This window comes from Drosophila persimilis, unplaced genomic scaffold (assembly GCF_003286085.1).
Source record: "Drosophila persimilis strain 14011-0111.01,24,50 unplaced genomic scaffold, DperRS2 tig00000793-arrow-arrow-pilon, whole genome shotgun sequence".
Classification (NCBI taxonomy): domain Eukaryota; kingdom Metazoa; phylum Arthropoda; class Insecta; order Diptera; family Drosophilidae; genus Drosophila; species Drosophila persimilis.
Genome location: NW_020825354.1, coordinates 10,369 through 21,998, shown reverse-complemented (window position 1 = coordinate 21,998; position 11,630 = coordinate 10,369). Strand labels below are relative to the sequence as shown.

General features: G+C 48.6%; 3 protein-coding genes across 3 annotated transcripts; 2 read left to right on the top strand and 1 right to left on the bottom strand.

Annotated features, from left to right (window-relative positions):
* Window positions 1-3,165, top strand: LOC6600710 (protein suppressor of forked). The gene is made up of 9 exons (XM_026992863.1): window positions 1-178; window positions 238-560; window positions 615-890; window positions 965-1,268; window positions 1,554-1,745; window positions 1,811-2,224; window positions 2,281-2,388; window positions 2,450-2,747; window positions 2,813-3,165. The coding sequence occupies exons 1-9, from the start codon at window positions 74-76 to the stop codon at window positions 3,058-3,060; spliced, it is 2,268 nt and encodes a 755-aa protein (XP_026848664.1). The 5' UTR covers window positions 1-73; the 3' UTR covers window positions 3,061-3,165.
* A 64-nt stretch (window positions 3,166-3,229) lies between these two features.
* On the bottom strand, window positions 3,230-7,321 carry LOC6600714. Its single transcript, XM_026992862.1, has 2 exons — window positions 6,558-7,321; window positions 3,230-6,491 (listed from the first exon to the last, which is right to left on the bottom strand). Exons 1-2 carry the CDS (start codon window positions 6,972-6,974, stop codon window positions 3,936-3,938), a joined length of 2,973 nt encoding a protein of 990 aa, XP_026848663.1. The 5' UTR covers window positions 6,975-7,321; the 3' UTR covers window positions 3,230-3,935.
* Window positions 7,322-9,831: 2,510 nt separating this feature from the next.
* LOC6600715 (AT-rich binding protein) lies at window positions 9,832-11,235 on the top strand. Its single transcript, XM_002025794.2, has 2 exons — window positions 9,832-10,056; window positions 10,124-11,235. Exons 1-2 carry the CDS (start codon window positions 9,877-9,879, stop codon window positions 11,063-11,065), a joined length of 1,122 nt encoding a protein of 373 aa, XP_002025830.2. The 5' UTR covers window positions 9,832-9,876; the 3' UTR covers window positions 11,066-11,235.
* The last annotated feature ends 395 nt before the right edge of the window (window positions 11,236-11,630 follow it).

Below are 11,630 nucleotides of genomic sequence, written 5' to 3'. Positions count from 1 at the left end.
TTGTACGTGTTCGTGTTGTCTGTTGCAGTCAAGAGACTTGCAACAGCTTCCTTAAGAACGAAAAATAGGCAAAATGGCGCAATCAAAGGCCTTAGGCCAACCGCCGGCATCTAGTCGAGCGGCAACAACAAGTCAAAACACAATGACGTCTGCACGGGACCTCATCAAAATTGACATAGTATGTGATATTTTAAATTTAAATTGTTTTATTCGGCTAATGGTTCCTCCTACCAACAGGAATGGGGCATGGAGCGACTGGTGCGGGCCCAGCAGGTCGTCGAACTGCGTCCGTACAACATTGAGTCCTGGTCGGTGATGTTGCGTGAGGCCCATTCCCGGCCCATCCACGAGGTGCGCAGCCTTTACGAGTCACTGGTGAGCGTCTTTCCCACTACTGCCCGCTACTGGAAGCTCTACATTGAGATGGAGATGCGGAGTCGCTACTACGAGCGGGTAGAGAAGTTATTCCAGCGTTGTTTAGTCAAAATACTCAATATTGATCTTTGGAAGTTGTATCTGACGTACGTGAAAGATACCAAATCTGGTCTCAGCACACACAAGTAAGTGGGAAGAGCCAATTCACCAACATCAATAACATAAATTATGCAAAATAGAGAGAAGATGGCACAAGCTTATGACTTTGCACTGGAGAAGATTGGCATGGACTTGCACTCGTTCAGTATATGGCAGGACTACATTTATTTTCTGCGCGGAGTCGAGGCGGTGGGCAATTACGCGGAGAACCAAAAAATCACCGCTGTGCGCCGTGTCTATCAGAAGGCGGTTGTAACGCCCATCGTGGGCATTGAGCATCTGTGGAAGGACTACATATCCTTCGAGCAGAACATCAATCCCATCATATCCGAGAAGATGAGCCTGGAGCGTTCCAAGTAAATCCCATTTGCGCCATTTGTTCTTTAAGCCAATTCACATTCCTCACTCTCTTTTTCGTGCGACCCACCAGGGATTACATGAATGCACGCCGCGTGGCCAAGGAACTAGAGTATCATACGAAGGGTCTTAACCGAAATTTGCCCGCAGTGCCACCCACACTCACTAAAGAGGAGGTCAAACAAGTGGAGCTGTGGAAACGCTTCATCACCTACGAGAAATCGAATCCACTTCGAACCGAGGACACTGCCCTGGTCACCCGTCGCGTCATGTTCGCCACTGAGCAGTGTCTGCTGGTGCTTACTCACCATCCGGCCGTGTGGCACCAGGCATCACAGTTCCTGGACACCAGCGCACGCGTCCTCAGCGAGAAAGGCGTGCGTAGTAGTCTCATCAGCCTGATCTGTAGTGAAGCAAATAGAATAGACTCGATTCGGCACTTTACTTGCCAAATCAAAATCCAAAGCAAATCACGTCTATTGTTGCAGTTACTCTGAAGTGTCGCCCCTTAGGTAATGTGGCACGCACTGGTGCTGGTGCTGGTACTGGTACAATGCAGTCGCTTGCCACGTTGCCCTTGGCTCTGGTCGCACGCGTTTTACTTGCCTACTCATTTACAAGTACCAAGTACATATACTAATCCATTGTATATTCTCTTGCAGGATGTACAGGCAGCAAAGATATTCGCTGACGAATGCGCCAACATCCTTGAGCGATCGATCAACGGCGTCCTTAATCGTAACGCGCTGCTTTACTTTGCCTACGCCGATTTCGAGGAGGGACGTCTCAAGTACGAGAAAGTTCACTCCATGTACAACAAGCTGATCATGCACCCAGACATCGACCCCACTCTGGTAGGAGAACTAGGATTCAAAGCAAGATCTGAGCAAATAGATTACCTCTATTTTTATCGTTCCAGGTATATGTGCAGTACATGCAGTTCGCCCGTCGCGCTGAGGGCATTAAATCTGCGCGAGGCATCTTCAAGAAGGCGCGCGAGGATGTCCGCTGTCGCTATCACATTTTCGTTGCCGCTGCGCTTATGGAGTACTACTGCTCGAAGGACAAGGAGATTGCATTCCGAATATTCGAGCTGGGTCTAAAACGCTTCGGGGGCAGTCCCGACTACGTCATGTGCTACATCGACTACCTCTCGCATCTCAACGAGGACAACAACACCCGTGTCCTCTTCGAGCGCGTGCTCAGCTCGGGCGGTCTGTCGCCACACAAGAGTGTGGAGGTTTGGAACCGTTTCCTCGAGTTCGAGGCGAACATCGGAGATCTGTCCAGCATCGTCAAGGTGGAACGTCGTCGCAGCGCAGTCTTTGAGAATGTATGTTTCCGCAACATTTTTTCCAACTGATCTCGAAAGAATCCTTTCTTGTGCAGCTTAAAGAATACGAGGGAAAGGAAACCGCCCAGCTGGTGGACCGATATAAGTTCCTCGACCTGTTCCCCTGCACCCCCACCGAGCTAAAGTCCATAGGATATGCTGAGGTGAGTTACTTTTAAGTCTTTTATATTATACTTTTATATTTTCGCTGTTTTTCAACAACAGATTGGAGGGATCATCCTTAATAAGGTTGGTGGAGTTCAAAACCAGAATAATGGCGACGCCGAGGGGGATAGCGAGGCGACCGCCCCGCTGCCGCGTCCCGATTTCAGGCAGATGATACCCTACAAGCCCCGTCCGTGCGCCCATCCTGGTTCCCATCCGCTAGCAGGCGGTGTGTTTCCCCAACCGCCGGCTTTGGCCTCACTCTGTGCAGGCCTGCCGCCGCCCAATTCCTTCCGCGGCCCCTTCGTCAGCGTCGAGCTTCTCTTCGATATATTCATGCGCCTCAATCTGCCCGACTGTAAGTGTTATTTGTCCTTATCAATTTGGCTAAGAACTAAGGGGTTACCGTTTGCATCTTCCCAGCGGCTCCATTACCCAATGGCGACAATGAACTGTCGCCCAAAATCTTCGATCTGGCAAAATCGGTGCACTGGATTGTGGACACCAGCACGTACACGGGGGTGCAGCACAGCGTGACGGCGATACCACCGCGTCGCCGTCGCCTGTTGCCAGGTGGCGATGACAGCGACGATGACTTACACCCTTCTGCCCCTCCCGCACACGACATTTACCGCCTACGCCAATTGAAGCGTTTCGCCAAATCCAACTAAGAACTGAAGCCCGTGCTGCTGCTCCTACACAGTTCCAACCATTTTTTTAACTACAGCATTTACAACAAATACAAAAGCAAATCAAGAAAAATATTTATATTAATATTGGAAATTTACGCATCATTTATTGTTCCTTGGAAAATAATTGTTACACCATTTTATTGTAGACAGTGAACGAAATTCTGCATTAGAGGCGTCGCAGCGGGAAGATTGAACTGTTGAAATGGAAGGAAAGTAGCGTGGATTGACAAATAGACAATTAGTACCTACCCTCTTTTAGGCTTGAATGATTCTTATATCAACCAACTGGAAAGTTCGTCACGCTCCCAATATGTGAAAAACACCCAACAAGAGGCGCAGCCTGTTTGGAAATTTATTCGAAATCGGTTCAGAACATGTCTAAACGGAACGCAATCTTTATTTTATTTTAATTTATTTTCTGAATATCGATTTGATTTTAAAATGTTACAAAAAGTGAACAAGACACACTCTAATTTTAAGATTTTGGGGAAACAGAAGCTTCGGCTTGCCAAAGTCATGAGAATCTCCCTTTCTAGCCTTAGTTCCACGTAGCAGAAAGACCCTTTTACTTACATATGTATATACAAATAATGTATTAGTATATATACAAAATGAATATGGATATTTGGACAATCAATTTACTTAATTAACGATAAGCGAGTACGAATTCATTTATAATTTCGTGCATGAGAAATCGAACTAAACTAGACACAGGAAAGGTCTAATAAACCAATAGGATTCTAGTCATCAGTGATGTGGTAAAAATCTAAATTTCATTAACTAAGCATGGATGACAATAATCTGGAAGAATGGACGGCCAAGTCGGCGGGTTAGGATGGATCCCTGGTCCCTAATTAAGCCTCGGCCTGCACATCAGTGGGAACACAGCGTCGGCGGTGCTTGTACAGGCCGGCGTACTGCGCAAAGCGGCGACCGCAGTTGGCGCAGGAATAGCGCTTCTCGCTGCGGTGGAGGTTGAGGTGGGAGTAGTAAGCGCTGCCTACGACAAAGGCCCGCGAACAGTGGGGGCAGACCTTGTCGCGTATGTTTAGGTGGGCGCGAATGTGCCGGTCGCGCTCGTGGGCAGTGTAGAACGCCTTGTCGCAGCGGTTGCAGGGGAAGTCGCGTTGGTTGCGGTGCCGCTTCACGTGCTGATTGAGCTTGCTGGCGTTGACGAAGCCCCGGGCGCAGTGCTCGCACACGTAGGGCAGCTCCTTGCTGTGTGTGCGCTGGTGAACGCGTAGGGCCGTCGAGTTGAAGAACTTCTTGGGACACTCCGAGCAGATGTGAGTGCGCTGGCCGAGATGCCGCCTCAGGTGCGCCAGTAGACTGTTGCGCAGCGAGAACTTTAGGCCGCAAATATGGCAGATGTTGGCTAGGTCATTGGGGCTGTCCTTGTCCTTTCGACATCTGCGTCGCCTCACGAATCCATATTCGCCGTTCAGGACCTTCTCCTGATCCAGGTGAACGTTGCGCTCGTGCTGCAAGAAGTCTGTGCGCCGCTTGAATGTGGCCGTGCAGCGGGGGCAAACGAAAGGTGATACGTGGAGCTCGAGGAAGCGAAGTTGCTCGTAGTACTCGTATTCGGGAGTCCAGGGTTCGGACTTCTTGATGGCCGCTATCCGCGCTTCCTTGCACTGCCGATACTGGCAGCGGAATTCGATCAGCCGGCCCTTGAGTCGCTCCACGGTAATCTGCAGGTTGCACTCCTCCTGCAGGCGTGTGCAGAGAGATTCCAGCTGCCGCTGACGCTGCCGCCGCTTCGTGTAGTCCGGGTGGTCGGTGCACCAGAGCTGGGCATAGCTCTGGTATACGGTGATGATCTTAAGGGTGCTGTCCCGCTGGTTAAGCGTTTTCTGTATTTCACAGCTGATGGGAAGCACGTCGTCCAGGAAGCGGAATTCTTCGTAGAAGCTCCAGCTAGTGGTCTCCTTCTGATCCCTCTGTCGCTCCCGGCGGTAATACTTCGTGTAGTCCGTGATCTTTCGGTGCAACATCTGCCAGCTGAATTTCTGGCCCTTGCCTGTGCACTCGCTCGTGTTTAGCTCGTCCGTGACTCTCTGCCAAGCCAGGCGGCGATGTTTGCGGATATGGTAGTCCAGGTGGTTGGGATCCCACAGGCACACGTTCGCTCGGTACAGCTTGATCAGCTTTAGTGTCTGCTGCCGGCTGAGGCGGACGGGCGAGCTCTCTCTTGGCTCCAACTCTGATGGCACCACGGACGAAGCTTCCAGTTCCGTGGTGGAACAGGCTTCGGACAAAGTGGTCAGAGAGGTGTCCTGATCGCGGCCGGGGGCAGAACCTGCTGTACCCTCCACGATGGGTTGCTCTAGTGCAGGCTCATCCGCCTCCTGGAGATTCGCCAGAAGTTCCGTCACCTGCGGGATATTTTCCAGCTTTTGGAGATCTTCATTCGTCTCCACTTGAGGAGTACCTGGAGCCTGCTGGAGGATTGCACTCGGGTGAAGGTCCTCTACAGGGAGATTCTCCACCTGCCGTATGTTCTGTTCCTGCTGATGTGGGTACTCGACGTCCTGAAGAAAGTCTACTTCCTGTTCATCCTTCTGCACAAGTTCCGACTGCTCCCCCCGCAGGGCCCCCGCCGCATCCTCCCCATCTTCAGCTTCTTTCTCTGGGCCAACATCCATTTCCATCTGTATATTGCAGTTGCTTTGCACGTGCGCCTGATGACTCGCTAAATTCTCAAAGATCTTGCCGCAGACAGCGCACACATATGGATCAATGTGTTTATGGAGGAACTCCATCTCCTCGTAGTGCTCGAAGCCGGCGACGAAATCCGCCTGCTTGCCCTCCACCACGCAGTGCAGATAGCGTATCTTCTCCATGCGATATCGTTTCCGCAGAGACTGCAACCGCCGCTTAATGACCAGCGACGACAGATTAATGCCAGACAGGCGCAAAGCCAGTTGAAGGTCGCGGAGCGCCTCGTGGCGCCCCCTCACAGTGTCCGCGCATCGCTGTCGCTTGTGGGCATTGTGCCAGAAGATCGGGTAATGCTCATAGAGCTCGATCAACTTGCGGTTCTCGCGAACGAAGTGCTGCTGGCGTTTCAGCAGCGCCTGCTGCTCGCAGAGGAAGCCCAACTGGTCGTAGTGGACGAACTTGACGGAGTCGTCGAGCTCACCGTCAGCCTCGAGGCGCTCGCGCTGTTTGATGAAGCGCTGGCATAGCGTGGAGACTCGTATGCGGACGTCGGTGACAGTGAAGCGGCGACCGCAGTGCACGCTCCAGGTGTCCGTGATACGGCGCCAGGACTTACGGCACAGTTCCGTATCGTGGAACTGCGCGTGCGACTGGTTCCAGAGACGTGGCTCCGCGCGGTACAGTTCGATAAGCTGGTTGACGTGCTGTGTGGTCAACCGCTGGCCCTCCGGCACAGGCGCGGGGTTCTGTGTATGTGAAGGTAATACTCGTATCAGATTGTATTATGGTCGCATCATGCAAACTCTACTCACCTCAAGGGCGAACTTTACTTGCTCACTGACAACGGTCGGTTCTGGTGCTGCCTCTGCCTCTACCTCTGCCCCAACCTCTACCTCTGCCTCTGCCACTGGCTGATCCATGGCGTTCAGCTGCTGGACCAGCTGATGCTTTAACTCATTGTCCGCTTCGCTGGTGCGCTGCTCTGCCAGCACCTCCTGCATCAGCTCATCTACGGCTGCTGCAGGTGCAGCTGAATCTGCATATGAAGAAGCCTCGTCATCGGTGGAAGCGTCTGCCGCCTCGGCCTCCCAGTCGGAGTGCCAAACCTCCATATGCGCGGTGAACTCGCTAAGCGTGCAAAGCGGCCGCTCCTCGCAGAGGGCGCACTCGATGGCATACAACTCCCCAGCACAGTTCCAGGTGTAGACAGTGCCACATTTCTGACGCATTCTCCAGCGCTCAGATCCGTCTTCTCTTTTTTAACTTGACCTCTGCGTAGGTTTCACTTTTTAATCTGTGTCGTGGAACCTCTCTGTTCCGCGGGCCTCCGCGAGCATCCGAAACAGTAACGGTAAGTGTAATCCCTAAATGTCTTCGACTCTGACTGGGACAGCGACTGCGCAGCGTCTTTCTCGGCTCTCTCACGTTGTGAAAATTGTAAAGCCACATTCGGGCCAACAAACTCGCTCTTGGCTGGCTTAAACATGGCACATAAACACGCACGGACACACACATACTTACGGCCACACCAACACCGGTTCCAGCCTCGGAATCTCGTTCAAGCCGTTCTTTGTCGGCCAGCTGCTTCATCTTTGGTCTTTGCTATCCCCCGCTTATACTGCTGCTTCGTTGCTTTATCGTGTCCCCTGTGCCCTGTGCCCTGTCCCCTGTCCCCTGTCCACCACTGTATTGAATGGGTGTAAGTCTGTGTGCGTGTGTGTGCATGTGGGCGCGTAACAGGTAGAGCTCTCAATGCTTTCGACTCAACTCACGATGCCGTAAAATGTAATGACGACTTTTGTGGGACCTGGGTTTCTGCTTATTCATTGTGATGAAAACCTATAAGGAAATGTACTTAAACCGCGATCTGAATCGCACTTAATCATGAAGCGTACATCATCGAGCTATCAATCGAAGTAGATTTTAATGTGTACTGCCATCGGCGTTTTCAGTCAATCCATTTAATTCGCTTTTAAAATCACATTTCGGTGCCGTGTTTCAAAATTGCTGATAAGCAGTGGAAATTCTAGATACTTAAAAACATTGGTTACTATTTACATACTCAGCCTCATCCAGCCTTATGTTTTTAATATTTAAAACCGGCCAAAAAGAGCTAGGACTACAGCACTGATCGTTCTAGCCACAGCTGCCTTCACCGATTAAAGGTTGGCGCTATCACGTACTTCTTTGCTTTTCGAAACAGCCATAACGTACTCAGCTTTGCTTAAAGCTTAGCCAGTGTTGCCAAATCAACTTTTTTCCCATCAGATCTAGTTTTTTCAAAGTGAAATACGGGCGTTATAGTTTTTTTAAGGTCCTATGACTCCTAACTGATTAACTTATAAATTATATGCCTGCACTCCTTCTATCCATCTAATGAGAAATATTCTACCAGTTTCGCACCAACGAAGTTCCATCTGGCCGTAATACACCATCACTTCACCAGGGGGCGCTACAATTGACGATAAAAGAGTCAGAGGATTCATACATAAACCTACATATGTCATCTTATGATTTATGTAACCTATACCATATATTTAGACTCTGGTAGGACTGTCAACTCAGACCCCGAACCACTAGTTGTGTTTTAATGATAAATTTTGCGCTTCCACGCAATGGCCTATTTGATTCGAAATTTAGAATATTTTATATTTTTCTCTCTTCCCGTTCTCGCCCTTCTCAAAACAACACCAGCCGTTATATCTCTCACCCTTCCGTCAGAAGGCGCACACTGCACGAAGAAGAATGTTTGAGAGAGAGAGAGAGAAATATATTGAGTAAGCGCGTGGAAGTGGTATCGCAAATGCAAATTAATTGATGACATGATCATTCTCTATGAATGATTGTGGATGCCACAGATTTTCGTTCTTTGTGGGAGCGGAAGGGGCGGGCGAAATTTTAAAATACAATTGTCTCTGAGATCTCGGCTCTTATCAGGACGGCCAGACGGCCAGACGGCCAGACAGACAGACATGGCTATATCGACTTTAGGGGTCGGAAACACTTCTTTCTGGGTGTTACCAAAAATAAATGTATACCTATATTTTTAAAGTATCGGGTTTACAAATTAACGATTAAATAATGCTTAACAAAATAATAACATAATTTTTTCAATTTTATACAATTTAACCTGTAAAAAAAAAGTCAAATATACACACATAAAATTAATTTTTTCGATTTGTTGTTGGAGTTATGGTCTTTTGAAAATTTTGCTAAAAAATATTGACACTAATCTAACTATCTAACTAATAAAAATCATGATAGCCGAAGAACCTGGGAGCGTACGCAGAAAGTTCGTTTGCGATATGTTCGTTCTGTAACTGGTACATCTATATACTGTATGGTTAGTGGTACCAGTCTTTAAAATTTTCAAAAGAATTCCATGGGGATGCATTTTTTTAGTAAATCAACCCCATTTTTATTACAATAATAAATTACTATTTTTATATTTTGGGATTGGATTGTAAATGTACAAAAATTAGGATTATTTCCACAATATTATCGGTTATTTCTTGGAAATCGTCTATGGACGAAATGCCGAACAAAACTAGTTCCGATATTTTGTATCCAACAAAACATCCAGAAGAGATGCAAGATACATTTAAAGCTAAAACAAGCCAAATTTATTTTCAAAATATGCAAAACAGCGTACATAAGGTAATAGAAAATTTGATAATCTATTCCACTTTTAAAAATTTCATATCTAGCCTGAAATATTCTAAACTCTCCGCACTAACTTATACATCTATACACTGTGTGGTTAATGCTCATCGGCTGTTTTTCTAGTATTAATCGGTATTTTATTTTTCTGATCTGAATAGTTCTCAGCAAACAGCGCACAGAAAAAAATGCCAATCATCCTAGTTTTGCTCGCTAAGACTATTGGATCTGATTACTATGCTATTGTCTGAATACTGGCTTATGAAAATATATTTACTCCGAATACCATATCGAAAAACTGTGACAATACATGAATTCGGCTTGTGAATTGTAGCAGCCGGAAAAGGTGATTTAAAAATATCTGCGATAAGTTAACGTATCTGTTAATATCGTCCATCCCTATTGGAAACCTGTGACAGTGATGAGCAGGGCTACAGCTCAACCTGGAGCATATAAACAAACAACAACGCAATGGGTTTTCCGCGCATTCTCAGCAAGAATAACAAGATCTACACCAAACTGGGGGAGTTCTGTCTCTCTGGCGATAGCTTCTGGATAGTCTGCCACACATGCCAGGAGGAACTACAGACACAGGATCAGTTCTGGAAGCACATACAGGATGAACATAATTTTCTCCATGGCGTTGCCAAGGTAAGCCTGATGGTTGAACACCCTTCAGGCGTCTCTTACTGATTTAATAAATCTCGACCCACTTTAGGAACACAGTCGAACATCCAGCTACTGCTTGACGGATGTGGAGGCGGCAGCAGCCACTTCTGGCGCGACGACGTCCCAGGGCGCAGGTAGTGTAACTTCAGTGACAGTTCCCTTGGCCCTCTACCACTGCTCTACCAAGTACTCAGAGGATGACCAACGCGAAATGGACATTCACGAAGCCCAGCAACAGCAACACCAACAGCAACACCAGCAGCAACAACAACTTCAACAACAGCAGCAGCGCGATGTCGCTAAGGAGCTGGCCGAGTTGCATGCGAATGCTGTAGCGGTGGCTTCTGCTGCCGCTGCCGCTGCCAATGAAAGCAGTACTCGGAGCAGCAGCGGCATAGACATTAAGATTGAGCCTCCATGCCTTACCCTGCCACCGGAGATGCAAGCAGCAGCGGCCGCTTCCAATGCCACCATCTACCACTTGCCACAGCTGGGGCCAGCGGCGGTACCACCGCCCCCGCCTACGACGGGCTTCGTCAGCGCCAACGTTAGCACATCTACTACAGTCAGCACCACCCCGCCAAATGTGACTGGCAGTCATTCGGTCATGCAGCAGCAAGCGGGGGTACTGACGGGAAGTGGTCTCTCCACGCTCAGCATGTCAGTGGGCCCCTCAACAGCTATGGCAGCGGCGCTGCTTTCCACCCAAGAGCTGCCCAAGGACTCGAACAGTACCACGGCCAGCGCCGGGAGCGCTGTCTCCTCGGACGACGGGGAGCGTTGGTACATCTGCGACTACGAGACGTGCGGCCTGAAGTTTAAGTACAAGTCGCGCATGGAGCTGCACCGTGTAGTGCATAGCAAAGAGCGGCGCTTCAATTGCGAGCTATGCAGTGCCTCCTTTAAGCAATCATGCAATTTGTCCACGCATCGAAAGAAAAAGCACGCGCTCCGGGGTATCAAGAGCGAGATCCTTCCGCAGCGGTTCTAGACGTCATACATGCTTTTCCACTCCATAGGCTACCTCTCTCCCTGCACACACTTGTTTAAAGCCCTGCAAGTCCTTGCAGGATCAATCTGACTAGATGCTAGTTTCTCCCTCCCCCTTATTAGTCTAAGTTTGTATGCTAAACTACACTTAAAAACCATAATATATATACATATATTTAATTAAGGCTTAGGTCCCTGGTCACCGTTTAGCCAATGTACATGTAGTGTTAATGTTCTGCGAGGTTATGTTAACCCCCCGATGATTCGGCAGTGTGCATTAGCGGTTAATTACGATCTAGATACCTAGATACTATACATACATATATGCAGTCTTTTATATAGTGGCTAAGATATTGCAGTTACAGTTACAGGTTAGTATCTAAGCCCCAAGTTACAAATAGATAATGCCACAAAACAGCAATTTCGTTTCGAGGCCGTTAGTCAGTTGTTTCAAGTGTTGCTGTGGCTAATATGACGTCATAATAGACGGATACTCAGCAAATGCGGTGTATGTGCGTCCAGTCAACTAGTCAGCAATAACATATAAGCGAAATGCAATACCAACG

What these genes read in the sequence shown, in the direction of transcription:
- LOC6600715 (XM_002025794.2), top strand. Translation starts at nt 9,877, where the DNA reads ATGGGTTTTCCGCGCATTCTCAGCAAGAATAACAAGATCTACACCAAA. An exon ending in TTCTCCATGGCGTTGCCAAG is followed by an intron (nt 10,057 to 10,123) that starts GTAAGCCTGATG and finishes GACCCACTTTAG; the next exon opens with GAACACAGTCGAACATCCAG.
- LOC6600714 (XM_026992862.1), bottom strand. Translation starts at nt 6,974, where the DNA reads ATGCGTCAGAAATGTGGCACTGTCTACACCTGGAACTGTGCTGGGGAG. An exon ending in AAGTAAAGTTCGCCCTTGAG is followed by an intron (nt 6,492 to 6,557) that starts GTGAGTAGAGTT and finishes TCACATACACAG; the next exon opens with AACCCCGCGCCTGTGCCGGA.
- LOC6600710 (XM_026992863.1), top strand. Translation starts at nt 74, where the DNA reads ATGGCGCAATCAAAGGCCTTAGGCCAACCGCCGGCATCTAGTCGAGCG. An exon ending in CAGACATCGACCCCACTCTG is followed by an intron (nt 1,746 to 1,810) that starts GTAGGAGAACTA and finishes TTATCGTTCCAG; the next exon opens with GTATATGTGCAGTACATGCA. An exon ending in AGTCCATAGGATATGCTGAG is followed by an intron (nt 2,389 to 2,449) that starts GTGAGTTACTTT and finishes TTTCAACAACAG; the next exon opens with ATTGGAGGGATCATCCTTAA.